This window comes from Leuciscus leuciscus (genome assembly GCF_965113295.1).
Source record: "Leuciscus leuciscus genome assembly, chromosome: 3".
Taxonomy (NCBI): Eukaryota; Metazoa; Chordata; class Actinopteri; order Cypriniformes; family Leuciscidae; genus Leuciscus; species Leuciscus leuciscus.
The window spans coordinates 37,484,789-37,508,787 of record NC_138727.1 but is presented as its reverse complement, the minus strand read 5'-3'; the positions used below and the strand labels follow the sequence as shown (position 1 = coordinate 37,508,787).

The 23,999-nt window shown below is 37.8% G+C and overlaps 2 protein-coding genes across 5 annotated transcripts in view; both read left to right on the top strand.

Annotated features, from left to right (window-relative positions):
• pkn1a (protein kinase N1a) overlaps positions 1 to 5,912 on the top strand; it is a 48,715-nt gene extending 42,803 nt beyond the window's left edge. For all 3 annotated transcript variants that reach the window (XM_082163511.1, XM_082163509.1, XM_082163510.1), the window contains exons 16-22: positions 447 to 623; positions 1,226 to 1,288; positions 1,371 to 1,447; positions 1,572 to 1,714; positions 1,795 to 1,902; positions 2,022 to 2,102; positions 2,946 to 5,912. In XM_082163511.1, coding sequence (XP_082019637.1) covers positions 447 to 623; positions 1,226 to 1,288; positions 1,371 to 1,447; positions 1,572 to 1,714; positions 1,795 to 1,902; positions 2,022 to 2,102; positions 2,946 to 3,149 — 853 coding nt within the window. In that variant the 3' untranslated portion in view covers positions 3,150 to 5,912. The remainder of the gene's footprint in view (positions 1 to 446; positions 624 to 1,225; positions 1,289 to 1,370; positions 1,448 to 1,571; positions 1,715 to 1,794; positions 1,903 to 2,021; positions 2,103 to 2,945) is intronic.
• Positions 5,913 to 8,767: 2,855 nt separating this feature from the next.
• On the top strand, positions 8,768 to 22,626 carry map2k7 (mitogen-activated protein kinase kinase 7). Of its 2 annotated transcripts, XM_082164727.1 has the most exons (12): positions 8,768 to 8,940; positions 11,637 to 11,684; positions 14,702 to 14,846; positions 14,940 to 15,006; positions 15,100 to 15,213; positions 16,188 to 16,307; positions 18,074 to 18,181; positions 18,306 to 18,485; positions 18,733 to 18,813; positions 19,234 to 19,376; positions 19,479 to 19,524; positions 19,627 to 22,626. In XM_082164727.1, exons 1-12 carry the CDS (start codon positions 8,817 to 8,819, stop codon positions 19,765 to 19,767), a joined length of 1,317 nt encoding a protein of 438 aa, XP_082020853.1. In that variant the 5' UTR covers positions 8,768 to 8,816; the 3' UTR covers positions 19,768 to 22,626. The 2 variants fall into 2 exon arrangements, with proteins under 2 accessions (XP_082020853.1, XP_082020854.1); XM_082164728.1 differs by lacking the exon at positions 11,637 to 11,684 and having other exon boundaries at positions 8,770 to 8,940.
• Positions 22,627 to 23,999: the final 1,373 nt, after the last annotated feature.

Genomic DNA, 23,999 nt, shown 5'->3' with positions numbered 1-23,999 from the left:
TAGGACTTCCTGGATCCGATCATTTCGCGATCATGACGCAGTGTTTTCCAACGTCATTTGATAGTTCAACCAATGGAAACTGTGGTGTGTGGGATGATGTTTACCAATTGGACACTGTTTCACAGCTGGAGCGCGCTTGGATTGGTTTAATCGCTCAGATTGATGAGTCTTGATTTGAAACATGACTTTAAGACATTAATACATTTAGAATACACAACTATGGGCTCGCTTCATTTTTCTTCGTGCTGCATTTGTTTTGCGCATGAGCCGCACACACCTCAAAACAACACACTCTAAATATGACATTGCTTAATCGACCGTCGATACGTTTTATGGATTCAATTATTATCAGCAATTAATTGCTCATCGTTAGCAATCGTTAGGATCTGAGTTTTTCAGACGTTTATTCTTGTTTCTTTCTCTCTCTCTTTCTGTCTTTCCCTCAGTTTGATGTGTGAGAAGCGCATTTTTGAGACGGTGAACAGTACGCAACACCCGTTCCTCGTGAACCTGTTTGCATGTTTCCAGACCCCAGAACATGTGTGTTTTGTCATGGAGTACACGGCAGGCGGAGACCTGATGATGCACATACACACAGACGTCTTCACCGAGCCACGGGCTGTGTATGTTTTCTCAGGTTTTGGCTACACTGTCTGGATCAAATGTCCCCACAAGGATCAAACAACCTGAAATCAGCTGTCAATCAAAAGATTTTTGAAGTGTTTTTGAAAGAAGTCTCTTGTGCTCACCAACGCTGCATTTATTTGATCAAAAATACAGTAAAAACTCTAATATTCTGAAATATTATTACAATTTAAAATAGCTGTTTTCTATTTATATCATTACTCCAGTCTTCAGTGTCACATGATCCTTCAGAAAGCATTATAATATGCTGATTTGCTGCTCAAGAAACATTTATCATTGTTATTATCAATGTTGTCAATGTGCTGCTTACTATTTTCATGAAAACTGATTTTTTTTAATAATGTTATATTTTAAATAGAAATCTAACATTATAAATCTCTGTCAATTTTGATAAATTTTAATCATCCCTGATGAATAAAAGTAATAATTTCTTTAAAAACAACAACTTTATTAATTGACTTAGAAAAGGGATTTGTGTGATATTTAGATTTAAAGGTAGAAGATAGAAAATATTAATATATAAAAAAAAAGTTTCCAGCTTTTTAGTGCCTAATTTAATTTGTGTTTGTGTGTGTTTCAGGTTCTATTCTGCTTGTGTAGTTTTAGGACTTCAATTTTTACATGACAACAAGATTGTGTACCGGTGAGTACATGTTCTGGCTGTTTCAAAATTATTTTTTTAAATGCACTTTATATTTCATATATTTTTTGTGTTTCTTCTCCAGAGATCTTAAATTGGACAACTTGCTGCTTGACACAGAGGGTTACGTAAAGATTGCCGACTTTGGATTGTGTAAAGAAGGTAAAGACTTTAAAAGACTTCTCTCTCTCTTTCACTGTTTGTTTCTGTTGATGTGCCTGGTCATGTCGATTGGGCTTGGTATGAAGCCAGGAACATGTGTCAGACATTTTTGTCTCTTTCTCAGGTATGGGTTTTGGGGACCGGACCAGTACGTTCTGTGGGACTCCAGAGTTTCTGGCTCCAGAGGTTCTAACAGACACGTCGTACACGCGGGCCGTGGACTGGTGGGGACTCGGAGTGCTTATATACGAGATGTTGGTGGGAGAGGTGAGAGATTTGAGCTTTTGAAATGTTTTGAAACGTTCATACAGTGTTGGCATCTGTCTGATCTAAAACGGTCTTTCTAGTCCCCATTTCCAGGTGATGATGAAGAGGAGGTTTTTGACAGCATAGTGAACGATGAAGTTCGATACCCACGGTTTCTTTCCTCTGAGGCCATTGGCATCTTGAGGAGGGTAAACAGATCTTTCTTTTATTCATTTAGAGCTGCGGAGATGCCCTGCTGAATCTCATGATTTTCTTCATTTAATTTGATGTAAGAATAGAGTTTGATTTTGCATATTGTTTTATACAGTTACTAAGGAGAAATCCAGAAAGACGACTGGGCTCCAGTGAGAAAGATGCAGAGGATGTTAAGAAACAACCTTTCTTCAGGGTGGGAAAGATTTTTAATCTATAAAACACTGATTATTTAAAATGTGAACTTTAGCAAATCTCAAAATAAAAATCCCTCTCTTCATACTGTACATCAGGCTTTCCCAAACAAGGGTTTGTGAGTTGATGATAATCTAATAATTAATTATATTGAATATAAAAATTTAAGTAAATAAATTAGACTGCATGATAATAGTGATATAGCTTAGTGCGATTATCAAATCAAAGGTTGCAATTGAATGAAATAACTGTATAGTCTGAGCACATTTCATTATTATAATTATCAAATATAAAAAAAACAGTTTTACAGTACAATTGTAATTTACAACAGTAATATTTCTGTCTTCGATTTTATAACGTAGAAACTAATTAAAACTAATAATAACTATTAATATTATCAATATTGGAGAACTGTGAAAATTAAAATGTGTCATTAAATTATTGAAGTATTGCCTTAAAATCTCAGGGGGTACTTCAAGTAAATATTTTAATTTAAGTTTGAAGAAAAGTTTGGGAACCCCTGCTGTACATTATAATGTTGTGAAGCCTAAATTCACTTGTAACATTTAAATAGTATTTTTTGTTTAATTATTTTAGTTTTAATGATTAATTTAAGTTATAGTATAGAAATTTTTATATCAACGATTTATCTTTTTTTTCAGCCGTAACAAGAAAAAAGTTATTGGCTTAAATTCAAGTTATGAATTTTTTTTTTGGTGCTGCATTTGCATTTTTTGGTTTGCATTTTTTATATTCTAATTATATGCTCATAGATATACTTCTAACACAAAGTGCCACAATAAGAAAAATAACAAACATCTTGTGCTCCTCTATTTTCCCTCAGAATATGGACTGGGAGGCTCTTCTCCTCCGTAAACTCCCTCCTCCCTTCCTTCCGTCTATCGGAGGAAAAGAAGATGTCAGCAACTTTGATGAGGAATTCACAACAGAAGCGGCGAATCTCACTCCGCCTCGTGAACCGCGGGTGCTCTCGAGGAAGGATCAGGACAGCTTCCGAGACTTTGACTATGTCTCTGATCTCTGCTGAGAGCGTCTTCACTGTGACAATGCCGTTGAGAGACATATCTGCTCCGTGACTCAGTGACGATGAGGACAAGAGTGGCCAATTTAAGTGAATTGTGAATGAGCTGGACCTGTGAACACTGTGAGGGAAGAGAGAAAGCTCTGGAAAACCATTAGAAACAGGTTTAAAGGTGCACTCAATCTTTTTATTAATGTTGCGCTTCGACTCACACTGACACCTAGTGGTTTGGATGAAGCATCACACTAGTAAAAGTAAGTGTTCGGTTATCAATGCAATTGTAGAAATGCATTATTCGCAGTCGGCCATGATTCATTTATTCTACTAATGAAAGTGTCCAATAACAGGTGTGTTACTGAAATGGGTGTTGAGGTCATGTGATCTCAAAATGGCGCCCCCCATCAGGGGACCCTCTTCATGTGGGATAAAACAGCTTTTATTAGGCTACTGATAAGACTAGAGTGCTCATCCCATCATCATTTTAAACATTATTCAAAAGTAATATTTAATTCTTTAGGGCTGAATTTTTTAAAAGAGTGCACCGTTAAACCTGTTGAAATTGTTGGTTTGTCTTCAAGTGTCACATCTGTTTTTGGAAAATGCATATTGTCTTATCGAAGACAATCTGATGATCTATTTTAAAACTTGAAGCAAATCAATAAATGCCACACAGAAGCATCTCTGTGAACTTTTGTGAAAATACGAACAAGAGCATGTTGGAAAATGCACTCTGTTCATTCTGACATTTAGGGAAGAAAAGTATCTTTCATGACCTCTGAGGAACCAACTGGTAACATCTACAAAAATCTTTCTCAAACAATGTCCATTCAAACTAGTCTGGCTATCACCAGACCAAGCTCAATCTTTTAAGATTGAACATTAGTCTGGGGAGTCTGCTCTGTATTTTCAACGGGCAAAGTTCAAATGACTCTGTACGCAATTGGATAGTCCTTCAACCAATAAGACCAACGATCCAGTACTTTGCAGCGAAAACTCCAGGCAGGAAATGTGTCTACAAACGTGTTGGTTTGTAGCATTGATCAGCGGTTTGCAGAAGCAGCAATGGCATCCAGTGATTTTTGCAGGTTGTGCAAAAAAACAAACATGAAAGTAAGTGGTATTTACACCCACTCGAGCGATTTGTTTGCTAAACTAAAGTAGCCATTGAGCATCGTCAAGAGGTTAAAAGGAATCGGATTGGATTAAACCCACCAATAGTGCGCCAGGTGGATAAGCCAGTTTGTGATCAGTCCCCGCAAATTTGTAACGGGAAGCAGGATAGAAGAATGTACAGGTTTCCAGCCTGAGCTGCAGGGCGAAATCAAACCGCCGGCAGATCGGGCTGGGTTTACCCAGTCTACATTCAAACAGGAAGAACTGGATAATTTTCATTGACATGACGTGGACCAGGAACCCAAAGGAACTCGTTTAAGAGACGCATCTCTGCAGACACTGTGGCATTAGATGGAAAAAGAGCGTTACGTTGAGAGCAGGATTATCTAATTAGGCTAATTTAAGCTTGAACATTAATGAATGTGTACTTGCTCTTGCAGTTAGTGGTTAATGAGTTAAAGCCTCTTTACATTTGTCCATTCTGGCTATATCACACCAAAATATTCATCTTCAAGTCAAGCATATTGAGATTTAAGAGAGCAGCACGGTTTGAAGACAGCTTGGTCCCCTTCATTAAGTGCACTTTTAGTATGGCTACCTTTATGAATTTGTACAAAAACAAATAAACCTCTCATGTAAGGTTGATTTGAACAAAATGCCTTAAAGATGTTCCTGTTAGCCCTGCCCCGGGTGCCCCCTCCCCCTCCCCCCGCTCTTGTTTTTCTTGGTTGCCTGAGTCTTTTTTGTATTCTCAGGCTGAGAGTGGATCATGTTACACGCATGGGAGAATTGTCTTGTCTGAAAAATGAATTTATGTCATTTACAATAGCATATGTAAAACTAGAGTATGCTAATCAAGTGTCATGTGATAAAAGGACAGATCATTTATATTCAGACCTAACAAGTTCTTTGTGGACTCAAATATTGTATCTTTTGAATGTGATTATTGTACTGGAGTAAAGGAGAAAGAATGTTTGTTTGAATATTTTCACAAGCTCCAATCACTGACTTTGTCACTGAAAGTACACCTGTAAACATTTTTTAACATTAGTTCGATGCTATGATGAATCTGAGCAAAAGGGTATAAAACCACTTTTGTTTAAAGACTATGGACTCAATTAACAGATACTTTTTTTCTATTTCATTAATGTTTTTAAATAGATCTCTTTTCAATAGAAAATTCTATCTGTTGTTTATTTTAGCTATGATGTGAATGACTGGCAACTAGTGACTGTTGTGTGTTAGTTCTGGTTTTTCACCCTTTATTACCTCAGAGCTATTTTGATGCCTTTGAAACATTATGTGCAGTTTTTATTAGACCGTTTGTGCGAATGACACACCATGTCATATCTGTTATTTGCAAGGAGCTGATGATTAAATTGTTTTTGATTTTTTTTAAAGCATTTGATTACACACACACACACACGGATGAAGCCAAAAAATAAAAGATGCACACTGTGAAAAAATGTGTAGCAAAACTGCAGCCCTATCATGTCAAACATATACATAAAATGTTTGCAAATGAACACTTTTGTATCATTTAACAACATATTTCCTCCTTTGTGTCTGACTGCAGACCAATGCATGTTCTGTACAATTATACAATCCATCAAACCTATTACATGAGTTGTATTTATAAAACTGTTGTCGAGATGATCATGTGTTTGTGTTATTGTGTTATCCATAAATTGTTTTACAGACTATCCTGAATTATACATGGACTAACTTTGAGTGTTGCTGTTACCCACAGTGGCCGCTAGGGGCAAGGTTATGTTAAAGGCAGAGCCATGGAGAGAGAGAGTTGCGACACTCTTTGATGTCGCCGCTATGGCTGTCACGTGGTTCATGTAAGCCCCAATAGTTCCAAAACGTACGCTGGCTGTCATGTTCTTCTATGGGACAGACAGCAGCGATTGCATTATTGAACGGTAAATATAAAATAAAACACACACCCAAGTACTTTTTCAGCTGTTATTGCATTATTGCATTTTGTTAATGTCAGTTTTGCATTTGGAGATAAGTTTTAAGCTATATTTTTGGAGGGAAAAGCTTAGTGTTCATGTTCGCATGGGTAGTAGCACTGGCTTTAGCGGCTCTAACTTAACTTTTCCATATCATTCATCTGATGATGGACGTCTCATGATATTTATTTTAGCACAACTGGGCTGTATTAGGCTATTGATTCCCGTGATTTTGCTTATAAATTTAGATTTAGCCATTAGCCTACCTTTGTGATCACGCAAAGAGGTCTGCCGTGGCGGTCCGTTCAGAATTCGCTTAGAAGCTAGCTCACTTCTTCTGATGAAAGTGGCCACCCCCAGGACCACAACGTGAAACATAATCATGTTAAGACTAAGAATATTATTTTAAGATTAAGCCATACACATTATCAAAACTATAACAGATTAAAAACGAATTTAAGCATGGCTGATACAAATGAAGGTTTTCAAATAAAATATTTTTTATTAAACAATAACAGACAACAAAAATGTGTGCTTGTGTGTGTGAACAAGAAAAACAAAAACCAGGGGCAGGTGATCCATGAAACAGACAGGACTGGTGATGGCCATAACAATCCTAAAGGTCCAGCATTGTTCTCACAAGCCGCTTCACTCAAGACAATAATAACATAATGAAAAGTTAGTATATCCCAAAAAATTAAATTAAATAAAAGTTGCTATAAAGGTGGTAGCGATTCATTACCGAACTCTTAGCTGACGAAGTCGCGCTAGCTAACTAACGTTAGCTAGCAGGCAGTGCTTGAAAATTGGTTGAAACAACCAACATAAAATATAAATAATTACGCTGTGCATGTACAAATGAAGACCAGTATAAGCATCGCAAAGGGCCTCTGATACAATATAGACAGTTGACAATTCAAAAGAGGTCGATATTTCGGCAACTTAACTCTGGAACAACTCGACGCGCAGCAATGTAAGTGAATGGTGTCCAACGCCCAAATGACAGTGTTTGGAACTATTCCGATCTTCATATCCCGGAAGTAGGCGGTTAAAAGCGCCGCCATTATTTACAACGGAGGTCTATGGGAGTGTCGCAACTCTCTCTCTCTATGACTCTGGTTAAAGGTAGGGAAGGCAATTTTTGGAGCGCCTAGCAATAGCAAGTTAGCTTTGAAAGCATGAGATCCCACCCTCCCTTCAGAGCGTCTCCAAAGCCACTCCTTCAAAACACATGAACGCACACAGCAGAGTCTGCAAAGTATCACAAGCCGAGAGACGGCGTTAAACTACCTCACGTCTCAAAGCACATAACATTACAATAATAATTAAAGGTTGTATCAGCGATTTCAGGCCCAAACATAAATGATCACATTCATCTAATCTTTCCTAACGATCCGCTAGCTGCCCACCCCATAAGCAGGCCGTCAAAAAGACGCGTGAGATCTGCACACAAAAACAATTGGTTTCACCAACCACTCAAAACCAAAATAAATAGTGTTCCAACCAATCACCGACAGGGGGTGGGTGTCGTGAGGTTTTGCGCTCGTGTTCTCCGACTTCGCGTGCAGCCGTGCACAAGCGCAAAACACTATCAACTATCTAAAAATCAACTATCGCTGATACAACCTTTAACGTAACTTGAAGAGCACTAACCTGTACCATCAGACTGCTGCAGATTAATTTTGGTATTGATAGTGTTGCCATTGAATTGCATCATTTTGAGTCATGAACCGCTCCGAGGATAACGTCACAGCTAGGTTTCCATCTCTTCCAAATTACAGCAGTTATGGCATGAATGCAGCATAAGCTCGTTGTTTTGGTTCAGGAGGAACTGATGGTGGCTACTGTTTCGGTTGCGGATGGAGCTCAGGGACTGAAGTCTGTCTAACTCTGCATAGCATGAGCCGCGCTGATGACTGTGATGTCTACCAAGTGGGTGATCTGAGGTATATGTTGACATGCAGGTAGGACATCATACCTTTGCATTCGGACCGAATGCACTGATTGGATGAATATTTTATGATCATATGCCTTCCACAGACAATATATATATATATATATATATATATATATATATATATATATATATATATATATATATATATTAATACATTTAGACCACTTAACTTAGTGATTGCTATGTGAAGAGAGTCAGACTAACAAAAATAATTTTCTGGAGCAAATCACCTACCCTACCTTTAAGCAGCTAGGTTACAAACAATATTGCCTAAACATCAATTCAATAAAATGTCAGGAAAAAGTACCAGGAACAGTAAAAAAATATATAATTATAAAATAAAGTGTACATTTAAAAAGACATTGATGAAAAGTAAGAATATTCTTCTGGATACATAAACAAAAAATATGAATAGTTATTGTGTTTTATATGATTAGTTATTCGTATTATTTTTGTGTGTCCGTGCCCGTGGGAGCTAATTTTATATATAAATGTGGCTGTGAAATATAAACTATTTGGCCTCGGCTCGGTTTTCCTCATTGGTCGCTAGAGGGCGGTTGTGAAGGCGCGGTGTGTTTCCTCAACAGCGCCGCTAGAGAGCAGTGAGTCGCGGCGCTTGATGGGGCCGCTGAAGTTTTCAAGATGTCGTCGCTGGAGCAGAGACTCTCCCGAATCGAGGAGAAACTCAAGCAGGAAAATAAAGAAGCCCGCAAACGAATCGACCTGAACATCGACATGAGCCCGCAGCGGACGCGCCCGAGGCCAAGTGAGTGTTTGAGAGAGTGAACGCGTGATTGATCATAACGACGGAGAGATGAAATACCTTCTACATGATATAAACAAACCGATAAAATCCTGACACCTCACTCACATTTACTTTTAGGATTCGCTGTTAAAGGTCTGGGGGATTCTGTTTACCAGGGTTTTGTACTTCAAATTGTTTACTACGGATATGTTCTTTAAAATAAATAAAAAAATAAAAATATCTGGCAGTCAGCTCACTAGCATTAGCCTGGCGGCTAACGTTAGTTGTTTAGCAGGCCCTGATACTCGCATATCATTCTCACTGAATGTCTGTCTGATTCTCTTCTATCTGTCTGAAAGACTGTTTTGTCTTTTTATCTGTGTGTTTGTTTGTCTGTCAGATTTTTCTTGTCTGTTCTTCTCACACAGTATCAGTGGGAATACCATCATTTAGAGATGCTGTTGGTGTTTAGTGTTGTAAAGTCATCAGTCATGGCAGATTTGTTGTTGTGAATTGCTGGTTTGGTGTTTCTCTTGAGTCTGTCACTGGTCTGTATTTAGAGAATGAGAAAATACATGTTTTGTTTCTCCTTTATAATTTAACGTCTTAAGCTTTTGTCTGTAAGAGAATTGTCTTGAAACCATGGCCACGTTGTAGTGGTTTTTATAGATACGAAGGGATCATGTTAGGAGTGTATTTCAGATCATTTCAAGTATTTTAACATTCATTTTATGTGAAAGATTTGCTTGTTTTCCTGCGAGAGTGAAGTGATATAGGCTATCTGTTCCCAAACTTCCCCCACACAGAAATATTCACTGAAATTGTGTTTAATTTGATGTGCTGATGTCCCAGTACATTACTTTCCTGTACACTCACTATTGCTGTCAATTGTTGTCTTGTGCTGGCTCTTTTTTACCCTAATCATAAACACGTTCAGATTGTCAGCTTGTGTATTTATAATATGCAGAAATAATTTATTCTCTTGATGCTGTTACATGGTCATAGACAGTAACTGAAGTGGGTAGACACTAGACAGCATGTCTGTGTAAACTAATTCCTGGAGCGAAAGCAAAACCGCTTTGTTTGGCCTTCTGAAAATGGATGAAATTAGGAATCAGAGGTTAATATTGAGTTCTAAAGCTTTTCTTGAGCGGTACAACCCAAAATTTTGCTTGTGCACAGCACATTTTACAGAGGACGGCTTCCTGACCTGAACCTGGGAGAGTAAAACGCCGGCTATATACAAAGACTACTTTCCACTGTCTCAAGGCGTACTTGCAAAGTTGGTTCGTTCCTATCGATCTGCTTGATCTTCCGCTTTTCAGAATCCGACTCGGGCTCGAACTCGTATGGTAAAACCGACGACAGTGTTAACTGTGTGTTTACAATTGCTTACAGCCTTGGAAGCTGAAGCTGGGAAAGTAAAGTGTCCCGTCCATCGTATGCACTCTTCAGAATCTCGCCCGAACAAGTGTCATCCGGGGACATTATGCCTGTATCTTTTATTAGTACTGTGAATTCTGACATACTACTTTTGTCACATACTGTTTTTTGTCTACTATATAGCAGGGTAGTATGCGTTTTTCGGATGCAGCCTAAGACTAAGGGATAGTGTACAGTCAGCAGATTGTTACGCTCTTCAGGGTGAGACAAGACCCCACTGCGAAATTAACCCGCTGCTTATGTGTCTACTTGCAACATAAGTAAATGAGAACAAAATGTGAATTTGATATATTTTATTACCTCAAGATTACTCACAATACCCGTTTGAGTGGCCTGTTATCGGTTGTAGCGGTTGTCGTTGAATAACAGACAACTAGATGGCACGATTGAAGAAGTGTATACAGTCCAATGTATACCGCCTCAAGACAAGGGGCAATATCTTGCCCTGGGATTCACCAGTACAACGGTGGGTAATGAAGAGCGACCACAGTGTGTTGTGTGCCTCAAAATTTTAGCTTCTGACAGTATGAAGCCGAAGTTGAGACGGCACTTATAGACTTCACATCACGAACACAAATAGAAGCCCATTGAAGTTGTAGTACTGTATTTATTATAGTATTTCTAATAAATCCTATAGGATTTTGCAAGCAAGGTCATGTCTGAGAGTGTATTTATGGGTGCATGTAAGTGGGGGGTTTGAATATATTTTTCTCTACAAAAGGGACGCCTGGCAGAAATAGTTTGGGAACCACTGGACTAATGATCAATTTAAAGGGACAGATCACCCAAAAATTAAAATTGTTATGATTTACACCCCACCATGTCGGACTAAAACTGTATGACTTTTTCTTTCTTCTGTGGAAGAGGCAAAATATCGTCAAAATCCCAGAAAATATCGAGAGATCTTTTTTATTTTTTTAGCATACAACAGCACTACATTAGGGTGACAATTACATTTTTTGGTAGAATATCCCTTTAATTGATCATGGTTTCAGATACCAAAAAGTGTGTAGTGCTTTCTCAGATGAAAGAAAAATGACCATATTTAAACCCATTCGGCTTAACTAACAGATTTTTCCCCCATATCGGATTCTGTCATTATCTGGATGTGTGTTTTGTTTAGGTGGTGTCAGTATTAAATAGGCTTGGTGATGTGTGCTCGTGTTGAAGCCGGTGAATCATAACATTTGAAGAGAGGACAGAGTGATTCCTGTAGGTGTGTGTGGGCTTTTAGTAATGAGTGTGTGTGTGTATTTTTTCTCCTCTGTATCTAGTCATCGTGATCCAGCTCAGTCCAGCTCCAGCTCCCTCCCAGCGCGCAGGTACCATCATCATCATCATCATCATCACCATCATCACGCTGCATCACCCTCTCTCTCCTTCTCTCTCTTTACCTTGCAGGTTACATTCACTACATCATCTCTCTTTTGCTCTCTTCTCTTTCTCTCCTCTCCATTTTTTTTTTATATTCTGCCAACTATCATTCTTTCTTTCCCTCTTTCTCTTCTAAGTCTCTTTCTCACGCTCTCTTTCTAAAAGTCTACATGAAATGGCATTTACCAGCCTTTTTACTTTCGTAGTGTGACATGAAACATCAAGAATAAATGCAGGATGCAGGAAAGGACTTGATTTTATTTATCAGTAAAAAGAAAGGTGGTTGGAGACATCAGCTGACAAGGAAAGTTGTTTTAGAAACAGAAAAAAAATGTGTTGTCCTCTGGGTTATGTTGTTTTTATGTCCCATTCAGAATAAGTTTGCAATTTTGCATGGAAGCAAAATACGATATCTTAATTTAGCTAATTTTCTGTGTGCTGCTATTGAGCAGAGTTTAAGCAATATAATATTTACATTAAAAGTGGATGTGTTAAATTAAATACATTTAAACATTACTGGATTTACCTTTAATTCATTTCATAATAAATTACAATCACTTCTGAAGTTTAAGAAACATGTTTTTGAAAGTAGCCTATGCTCAAAACACAGATAAAAAAAAAAAAAAAAAAAAAAAAAAAAATATATATATATATATATATATATATATATATATATATATATATATATATATATATATTATTACAGCTTAAAATAGCTGTTTTCTGTTTCATTGTATTTTAAAAGGTAATTTATTCCTGTGATTAAATCAGAATATTCAGCATCATTACTCCAGTCTTTAGTGTCACATGATCCTTCAGAAACCAGTCTAATATGATGATTTGATGCTCAAGAAACATATCTTTAATAATGATCAATGTTAAATACAGTTGTGCTGCCTAATATTTTTGTGAATTCCAGGATACATCTATTCTTTGAGTAGAAAGTTTAAAAGAACAGCATTTTGAAAGCTTTTTTTTAACATTATAAATGTTTACTGTCACTTTTGATCAATTTAATGCATTCTTGCTGAATAAAACTATTAATTTCTTTAAAAACAACAACAACATCCTCCTCACCCCACACTTAAATAGGGTCCATTTTAATCTCATGTTGGTTTTCTTTCGTTAATCTCATTTACATAAACAGTTTCTATAATTTCATCAAGTGCATGATATATATTTCAAGAAAACATAATTTTTTTCTTTCAGTGCTGAAATCTCATTCTATTTTTGTTCACTTTGTCTATATTCAAAAATCATCTTCCTTTCTTTAATTCCTTCTCTCATTTCCTTTTCCCACCTGAACATGAAAAGGGATCTGCGAGCGTGTGTGTGTGGTGTGAGTGTGAGACCTGTGTGTAGGATTAACTTGTTTTGTTGGAAGATCAGACATTGTGCATGTTGTTGGCTATAACTGCACGGCCCGACTGAGTGAACACCTCCACACACACACACAAACACACAGCTATGGCGGCACTCGACAGGGTGTTCTGTGTTCAGTAACTGTTGGGTTTGAGCTTGTCTGGCCTCTCCTGTCTCTCAGCTCTTTGTCCGTTCTTTCCGGAAGAGACGTCTTCGGCTCTGTTTTCTGCACAGATGTGAATTACGGCCACGTAGTCGCCTGTATGTGTGTGTCCAGCAGGTGTTTCTGCACTGAATTGCTTGACCTCACTGACTAACCCAAGCTAACCGATTCTCTCCCATGAACAGGTTTTTCTGAGGAGGAATCAGAAGTTCAACGGTTATCCCTTCCTCCTTTTCCTCTTTATTTGTCAAACCCTGAAAAAGCAGTGTCGTTTCTATGCTCAAACAACATATAGAAAATGTATCAATTGTTTCGTTTTGCACGGTTTTGTGAGCGAATGCCAAATGTCACCCGGTGGTGACTTCTGCTTGTCTCTCATAAGACTCTGCCCCGGTGCATGCTGGGAATGCTAACACTAACTCCAATGGCTGGTTTTCACTGTTTGGCAGCCTTTGTCACTTCTGTGTGTGAGTGTGTCTGATCTCGGCATGACATGGACAGTTATTACTGTCTTTGTGTGATTGATATTTCCTCAGGATTTTAAATTGTCACAAATGTCTTTTTAAGACCGTAAAACAGACTTTGACTGGTTTTCCATGGACTAATTAAACATTGACCCAAAATGTGCTCCACAACTCACAATCAAGATGTAGTGAATCTCACAAAACCTGTCAAGAAATGCCCAGGTCATATTTCAAAAGATGATTAATATTTTTATTTTTATTAGAAAAAATGGTTGTTGTTAATATTATTGTCAAATCTGTTATTGTTATGTTTTGTTATTATATATGATAATAAACATACATTTAATTTATAATAATTATTATTATTATGAGACAAACATCTTATGTTTGTTATCTTTAATAACATCAACAAGATCAAATTGTTAGAAAACAAATTTATTTTGTTTTTATATTATTATATAACAATAATTATTTTATTAGATACTGTAACAAGTATGTTTGATTTTATATTTGTATATTATTATAACAATAATAATTATTTGAACAAATCAATTTAATTTTTTATTACACTAGTTGTAATTCCAACAATAACTATTAGAAAACACATTATTTTATTTGTATTATTTAATAATTTATATAATAATGTATTATTGATGTTATATTTTCAATGAAGAAAGCTTTTAATATATTATATTAATAAAGAAAATGAAGAATGGCATTTAAAAATAAGCATGTTGCAGTTTGACACTTTTCCTTCACGTTACCCCCAATTTTTAGTAGTCTACTGTACTATGAGGAGGTAAAATAGACCTCAGAGAGAATCTGGATCAGCTGTCAGATTCTGGACCCTCAGACCTGAGGCTCTTAAATTAGGGTCCGTCGTGAACATTTGCCCCTGTAATCAATTGACGGTCACTGACTTGCTGTCTTCTGTCCATTCTCCCAATCGTTCCAACCTTCTGTTCTGTCTTTACAGCTTTACAGTTACCATTGGCCAACGATGGAGGAAGTCGCTCATCCTCTTCAGAAAGCTCTCCTCAACACCCCTCGTACCCTAGCAGACCCCGACAAATGCTCACGCTTCCCACCCCACCCTACTGCCTACAGAAGAGCCTAGAGAAGTACGTCACATGCTCAGCATAGTGTAGTGTGCTCAGTTCTCATTTTAAGAAAGTAAAGGTGTGTTAATCTGTTGCTTATGGTTTTATCTTCAGTGCTGAAATCGATCAAAAGCTTCAGGAAATCATGAAACAAACCGGATATCTGAAGATTGACGGACAGGTGAGCCACCAGTCAGAGTCTGTCTTTATAGATCCTGACGATATTGAAAGTGGGAAAAGTGCCCGACCTCGTGTGTGTGTGTGTGTTCTCCAGCGTTACCCTGCAGAGGTGACGGATCTGATCAGTGAGGGGGAGATCGGCAGTGGAACCTGTGGACAGGTGTTTAAAGTTCGCTTTAAGAAGACTGGCCATGTCATCGCTGTCAAGGTCAGTTCAGCGCACGGTTTCTCTGCTAGATCTGTTGTGGCTGATGATTAGTGATGGGCACTTTGCGAACCCTTCGTGAAGCTTCGAAACCTTTGCGGATCATTTGCTTCGAACCATTGATTTGGAGCATGTATAAAACTGCCATAGTCACGGGATTTCAGTAAACGAGGCTTCGGTACGTCATAACTATTTCGAAACGTTGCTAAATTTCAATGGTTTATCGCTAGAGGGGGCGATGATCTCTGTGAACATTTAATGACACATTTGTGTAACAAAAAGGAAGAGTTGTAGATAAAAGTGTCTTACTGGTCTGATTAACCAAGCTCTCCAAAAAACTAACTAAAAAAGCTTTACGATTTAATAAAATAACACATATTATGGAGACACTTCATATTTAGTGGTATTAGATGATTTGGTAATTTAATAGATTACACCTTAAATGAAACGGTCGCTAATTACTTTTTTTTTTTTTAAAGGTAAAAGGCGTTTCGAACGCTTCAAAACAGTGAATCATTTTGCGAATCAAAGTTTCGAAAAGCTTTGTTTCTCCCATCACTACTGATAATGCAAAGTTAGTCTTTTCCTGGATGGGATTAAACCAGGAGTTTTCAAACTTTTTGATCAAGGACCCCTAAATATGATGATGCCTTTGCGAGGGACCTCATTCCTAAATTATAAAACATCTATTTTAAGACTCAAACTTAAGATTTTTACTGAGAAAAATAGTAGGTGTGAGATAAAAAATTCTAATAATTGCCATTTATGTTGTCATTGTGCTAAAGCCAAAAGAAATTCCAGAAAATATTATTTTTTGGATGGAGTTTGTATATCCATGTGTTTGTCTTCTTGATCTTTCCTTGTAATTACTGAGTCATTAAAGCAGCAGTTAAGGCAGGAGTAATTACTGTTTACTAATTACATCACTGGTGTTGTTCTAGTAGTGTTTGATTGTGTTCCCCTGTTTTTCTGTGCAGCAAATGAGGAGGACGGGTAATAAAGACGAGAATAAGAGAATCCTCATGGATCTGGACGTTGTGTTGAAGAGTCATGACTGTCCGTACATCATTCAGTGCTATGGAGCAATAGTCACCAATGTGAGTGTCAAGTCACCTTTATTTATATATCGCTTTATACTATGCAGGTTGTTTCAAAGCAGCTTTACAGTGATAAACAGGAAAATTATGCAAACAGAATTAATTTCTTCTGCTCTAATAAGACAACCGTAAACAGTCATTATTCAATTGAAGTCAGTTCAGTAACTGTGTAAAGTGCATCATTTATGAAATAAGTTCATTTGAGTTATAAAGCAGATCTGCAGAAAACAGTGATGTCGTCGTCGTCATCATCATCCAGCTAAGTTGAGTTTTCATCCAATAGTGTCTGTGCTGTCAAATCAGTAATATTGCTGAATATTAAGTGTCCCCAACTAAGCAAGCCAGAGGTGACAGTGGCAAGGAACCCAAACTCCATCAGGTGACAGAAATGGAGAAAAAAAACCTTGGGAGAAACCAGGGGTCAGTTCTCCTCTGGCCAACGAACGAACACGGTGTGATTATGATTCAGGCTGCATCAGAAGTCAGATTGTGGATCGGTAGCATTCAAAATATTTCATTCAGTTCCTTCTGCTTGAAGATGGGATTCATCACGCTGGTATGGAGACGAAGCCGCCCATTGGGGTCTGTGCAGAGGACTTGTCTGGTTCTTGAGGTCTTTGCTGAGGATCTGTGCCGACGGCTGTCGTGTCGACAAGGTCTTCACAGGGGATTGTTCTAGTAGACACGGTCTCTGCTGACATTCAGGGCTGCCATGAGGTCGTGTCTAGGTGCAGGTCCACCATCTGATCTGGATACGACCCGGATCCGGCTGACTACGGTAACCCCGGGATGAGACAGACAGGCTAATATTAGCGTAGATGCCATTCATCTTACGATGTAACAAGAACATCTGGTGTTATAGGACGTGTTCCCGGTTGACCTAATTTATGCAGCCTAATAATCCTTAAATGGATTTGAATGATAGAAATATGATAATGTTGTTATGTATGTGTATGCCAGGTTAAAGAGATGTGTTTTTAGTCTAGATTTAAACTGACAGTGTGAGTCTGCTTCCCGAACAAGGCTAGGAAGACTGTTCCAGAGTTTTGGAGCTAATTCTTTTTCAAATATTACATTTCATGCAGTGTGTAATATAGTTGTTTGTGAATGTAAAAGGTCTTCAAAGTTTCAATCATCAAAGTGTACGACAAATAAAGTTATTGTCTCCTAAAAAAGAAAGAATCGATTCTGAACTGCTGAAACAAGTCGTCAGTAATTCCAGTCTCACTTCCTGTTACATACCTGCGTAACAATTTCACAAATTTGCATAATGCCTGTCTATGGTCTTCATTGGCTGCCCATAAACGACGTCTACTTTGACCCACCTTCAAACACTGTATTTGTAGCGGAGGCCTGGAAGAGTTTGGGTTGTGTTTTCCAAATGTCGAGAAGGCGCTGTTTTCTGCGCTGTGAATCATCTTTCCATACTCTTCAAAAAGATGAGGATGTGGTGGAATTGATAAGGAGCAAACCATGACCATCGTTCGTATAACTGTGTATCAAGCGTTGAGGAAGCCTCCAGAGGACAAATTCAGATATGGTAATAGTCATTTTGGTTATGACACACACTGTAAGCGGTCGACCAATCACAACAGACTGGTCCGTGTGACTAATCAGAGCAGGGTAGGCTCGTAGAAAGGAGGGGTTTAGAGAGACTGAATCTTACTGGAATTACAACCCAATTACCAAATTAGGAACCATTAAAATAGCATAAATGGGGCACTTTAAATATATTGAATTATTTAAAGGTGTCTCTTTCTCGGTAGACGGATGTGTTCATCGCCATGGAACTAATGGGGACGTGTGCAGAGAAGCTGAAGAAGAGGATCCAGGGGCCCATACCAGAGGCCATTCTGGGAAAGATGACCGTGGCCGTAAGACTTCGTTTTAAATGCACCTGATTCAGAATGACTTCTATTATTGGTTAGATATTGGTCTGTTTGCAAGTTGAAACTCTCAGATTCTTTTTCATCTCACACTTTTTCTGTTTGTATGTAGATTGTGAAGGCTCTGCTTTATCTGAAAGAGAAACACGGTGTCATTCACCGAGACGTGAAGCCATCTAATATCCTGTTGGATGACAAAGGGCAGATCAAACTGTGTGATTTTGGCATTAGTGGCCGACTTGTGGATTCTAAGGCCAAGACTCGCAGCGCCGGATGTGCTGCATACATGGCGGTGAGCACACATTGGGATTTCAAAGTCTTAAAGGATTTTGAAAAATCTGTAACAAAGTAACATTATGGGGTAAAATTTGAAATGTGTATATATAAAGTTCTGCAGTATTTGTAGTATCGCTAATCCTGCTGTCATCAAAGCAAAAGTTGAACAAAATGGGGGAATTACTGTTTTACTCAGTGGCAGCCTTTTCCATATTATGCATCATGCATTCAAACATTCATCTCTTGTGTTTTTGTTTGTTTAGCCTGAGAGAATAGACCCTCCAGACCCCAGTAAGCCAGATTATGACATCAGAGCTGACGTCTGGAGTCTTGGCATTTCTCTGGTGAGTTCTTCTTCCTACATTTTGTTCAGCCGACCCTCGTTTACCTCGTCAGGAAGGAATGATAGTAAAGACATTTCTTTCATAAGAGAATGTGACACTGAAGACTGAAGTAATGATGCTGAAAATTCAACTTTGTCATCTCAGGAATAAATTACTTTTTAAAATATATTAAAATGCAAAACGGTTATTTTAAAATACAAAAATATTTCACAATATTAATGTTTTACTGTAACTTTGACCAAATAAACGCAGCATTGTTGAGTATAAGAAACTTCTTGTAAAAAAAAACAAAAAACGTACAAATCTTACCAACCCCCAAAGTTTTGGACTGTTTTGTAAATGTAATTAAAGAGCTGTATTTCAAAACACAATCTACTTGAATAACTAAAAGTGATTATGTATATTCCTCCCCGCCTGTAGGTGGAGCTAGCCACGGGACAGTTTCCTTACAAGAACTGCAAAACAGACTTTGAGGTTCTCACCAAAGTTCTGCAAGAGGACCCACCAGTCCTTCCTCTCGGCATGGGCTTTTCCCCTGACTTTCAGTCCTTCGTCAAAGACTGGTACACCCCATACAGTTACATAAACATAACAAAGTTTTAGCACCCGTATGGGTCAGTTGTGTGAGAGTTGTGCACAGATCTTAATTTTCTTTATCTCTGCAGCCTCACAAAGGATCACAGAAAAAGGCCAAAATACCACAAGCTGCTTGTAAGTCTCAATCACGCCTGTAACTTGAGCATTAGCTGTAGTGCTCAGTTCAGTATCATGTTCTGATCATTTGTTCACGCTGGTGGTCTTGTTTTTCTTTAGGAACACAGTTTTATCCGTCGTTACGAGGTGTCCGAGGTAGACGTGGCGGGCTGGTTCCTGACGGTGATGGAGCGCACAGAGTCTCCTCGCAGCAGCCAGTGCTTCAACCATCACCAGCTCCACTCTCTCTTCAGCAGGTAGCCAGGCGGAGAACGGCAGAGAAAGAATGATGCGATGTTGAGAAGTTGATTTAGAGACACGGATGGACAGGTTTGAAATGTAAATTACGTAAACGAAAAAGACAGGATGGAGTGGAAATGGACCGATTGAGAGGGGAGGAATGGCAGAAACAAAAGCTAGAATGTTCATTTTGGAGTTTGACTGATCGACAGACAATCCTGGGCAGGTTTGATGTAAATCTGAAATATTTTTGTCCTTCTCATCCACCCATTGAACAGGATGGACCATTACAGGTTGCAGTCTAACACGCTCACTGTGACACACGCGCGCACGCACATTTGCAGTAACACTGTTTCACTAAACCTCCGCGCATTGACCGTCATATAAAGATTAGCCACAAGAGTAAGTGTACAGTCTATTTAGTTCACTTCCAAATCCGCACGTCATGAGGTCCTCCGTAGCCCCTTACTCAGGGACTGAACAGAGTAGTCGAACAACACTGTGCAATGGTGTGTGTGTGTGTGTGAGTGTGTGTTATCCGTTTATCAGTCCTAGTTCTTCGCTTTCCTGTACGGTTCAAGTACATCTTCTGTTCACAGCCATTAATTAAATCCAAGCAAATAGAAACTAGCGAGATAATAGCTGCGTGATATATCATAAATGATGTTTTCTAGAAGTGTTCTTTTCTATGCTAGCAGAAATCGGCTGACATTTCAGTGATGGTAACACGTACTTAAAGCGTTAGTGATTCTTAGTGGTAGAACTTCTAATCCTTGATGTTTAGATTTTTATAACTAGTTTGGCCTGGACTTTCATGTATGGAAATAGATATATTGGCTAATAAAGAAGATTGTATATTAAGAAAAAACTAGTGGTTGACCGATAAGGGTGTTTTTAAAGGTGAAGTGTATCATTTTCTCGATGTTACAATACGTCTTATCCCAATTTAAAATGCCAAAATATCTATAAATGAGCTGTTTGTGTTTGTTTGAGCAGCCTCACCCAGCCATTATTATACCGTTTATCAATAACATCATTATTTGTGCAATTCCGTTAATGGTAGTCCTGCACAAATTACACACTTCACTTCTACTGGCGATGCTGATATCTAGAAAGAATTCTGTCCATCAGCCAATGGCGATAATCTCAAAATTGCCAAATTTTGCACTATGTATCGGTCTATCACTAGATAAAACACAAAAAAATTAGCCCAGAGTTTGTAAAGTCCTAACAATGCACATCTCAGGAAGACAAGTGTTAGAAATGGGGATTTTTAACAGGATTTAGCTGTGTCTTGGAGTGTCTGAGGATGAAACCACAATCAAAGTCACCAAAAGCAAACATGAGAGATGTTGTCAGAGTCACTCAGAGACAAGCGGGGGACTTTTTGCAGGTTGTTTCAAGCGTTTCCTCCACAAGAATATAAAACATCTCTTTTTGTGAGTAGAACATTTCTGCTTTTATCACCCGACTCATCTACCCAGACAACCGTTCATTATTTCAATCTCTTCACCGTTCTCTTTCCCATGAGTATTTGAGTTCCTGCAAACCAAAGCATTTTTTTTTTTTGACACAGCACTGCTTTTTTCCTGCCAAGCTGTTGTTCTCAGAGGATTTCAGCACCTGCTCAAGGGTCACGCTGAAGATGTTCAGCGACTTTCACAACCAAAGCTGTAGAGTTCGAGATTCACTGCTTTAAGAAGCCAAATCACTGCTAGACTGAGTGTGAGGAGGGGAAAATAAGACTAAAATCAGCAAAGAAAGATTTAGAGGGTGATGGTACGTTGAGACAGGGAGTATGGTGTTATATAAGGGACTGAAGAAAGAGTGATTAATGTTGCGGAGGAAATAATGGGACGGGAGAGAAAATTAGGGAAAAGGCATTTGAAAGTATGAAAGAAAGTCTCCAGTGAAGTCTTATAGAAAGTATTGGCTCATTTTTGAGAGGTTTGATGAGATTTCAGGGCTGAGAGTAACAGGTGTTGGTGGTTTTATAGATCCCGGTGTTATGAGCTAGCTGGACGTTGCATAAAAGCTTTCAATCGTTTTGGAACCAATGTACCAATTTTTATTTTTAGGGTTATTTTTAGTTTGTGTTGTTTAGCATCTTACAGTTTTGTTCATTATCCTTGAAACTTTGTTATTTTTGTCTGCTATTATTATTATTATATTTATTTATTATCTTACTGCTGCTACTGTTTACTTTAGATGCTGCTCTCAGTGATTATATTCCCCAAAGGACGATTCTTTTTTTTCTTTTTTTTTTCTAAACCAAATGCATAAAACACTGCAATGTCTTCTACACATTTACCAAATACGAGAATGATTACATGTAAAACGCATGATGTGATTCATTAAGAGACAAAGAGAAAGCAAGCAAGCAAGGAAGTAAATTGAGAATCTCTATTTACCTATATCTATATTTATATCTCAATAGTTTGTTTTTTAAAACTATGCCACTATGCCAACTCACAAACGTCACGACTCACTCCGAGCTACTAATAAGAACGACTTCCAGTTATTTGTACAAAATAATAGACACCAGCTGGTAATATCTATATATATTTGAGCTAGATTTCCCTTATTACACCATTAGCTGTGAGTCACACAAACAGATATGTTTGTAATTGTCCTCCTGTTTCCGTCCTGCGGTGGATGAATTCATGAGTTTTATTCATCAAATAGTCAGTTATTATTCACCTCATTAAATATTTTGGCTGCTTTGATTTATGCTAATTTGTTTGACTATGCAATAACACATATTTAGTAAAAGAATTCTGTAGATTTTGTCCCAAATTCATCACTTTGATCATTTAGTCCATTTGGAAGTTTTCCATCGAATTGGATTGACAAATGAATCAAAAGAGACAATAAAACAGGCCATTTTTTTCTCATAGTATACTTAACAATGAGCTGTAACTATTTATCTCCCAATAGTTTCTTCGCTCTTTTCACATGCCAAATAGAATCTCTAACAGGACTCTTGCTGTCAACATAACACTGGTTTCCTGTTTGGTGTTGATATTCATCACAGATACTGTGGTACCTGCCTGTCTGTCTGTCCGTCACTCTCTCATTAGACCTTACAGATATAACCGCAGCATTACACACCAAAGGTGTCATCAATAAAACAAATTCAAACCAGTGGCGTTGTTGTCATTAGGATGATTATTGTTATTCTAGATGCTACTGGATTGTTCTGAGGGATACACAGCTTCATGTATGTAATTTCCTGCGAGACTGTGGCGGGTGAGGTACTGGAAATGGCATCTTAGTGACATGTTATTTTTCAGTCCGTCACCCATCTCTGTCGGGCTTTTATTTTGCTGGCACACACACCTATGGAAGCTTGTTTAATTAAAATTGAAATTGCGAACTTATATCTCACAATTCAGACTTTTCCTCAGAATTTTGAGAAATAAACTCGCAATTGCAAGAAAAAATGTAAAAATTTCAGGTTTATATTTTGCAATTCTGATGTTATTTCTCACAATTACGAGAAAATCTGAAAAGCAAAAAATGAATTTCGAGATATTTATTGCGAGATATGATTTTCTTGCATTAATGCACTTGCAAAAAATAGTCAGAATTCTGATATAAATCGCAATTGCGAGAAAAATGTCAGAATTGTGATATAAACTCGCAATTATGAGAAAAAAGTTAGAATTTCAGGTTTATATTTGCAATTCTGACTTTATTTAATGGGGAAAAAATGAATTTTAAGATTACTTTGCAATTGCAAGAAATTAAGTCAGAATTGCGACATATAATCTCGTAATTACGAGAAAGAAATCAGAATTGCGAGTTCATATGTCACAATTTGGAAATTGAGAGATATAAACTTGCAATTGTGACTTCTGTTATAAACTCGCAATTCTGTGAAAAAAGTCAGAATTGCGAAATAAAAAGTTGCAATTACCTTTTTTTAAAACTTTTTTTATTGTGGCTCAACAAGCTTCCGTACACGCCTCTAAGGAAAAATGATCTCTGAGATGCTTATCTTTATGGTTTATGCTTGGTTTAAAGTGTACTTCCATTCACTGTTTTCTGGCACTATTTGAATTTGTTTTTCATTGTAATTCATAATTTTCTTATTTTATTTCTATTGATTCTGAAATCAAAGCATCAGTTATTTGTGTGTTTTATTTTCTAAAGTAGGCGTTTCTGTGAATAGGACAGAGATACCGAACCCAGTTCTGCGGGCGGTAGTAGTACACATCCCTGAACACCAAATGGTGTTAACTAAACCAGTG

Bases quoted from the DNA above. Each gene is read 5' to 3' on its own strand.
- map2k7 (XM_082164727.1), top strand. From the start codon at position 8,817: ATGTCGTCGCTGGAGCAGAGACTCTCCCGAATCGAGGAGAAACTCAAG. The intron at 14,847-14,939 runs GTACGTCACATG...TTTTATCTTCAG, and splicing joins CTACAGAAGAGCCTAGAGAA to TGCTGAAATCGATCAAAAGC. The intron at 18,182-18,305 runs GTAAGACTTCGT...GTTTGTATGTAG, and splicing joins TGGGAAAGATGACCGTGGCC to ATTGTGAAGGCTCTGCTTTA.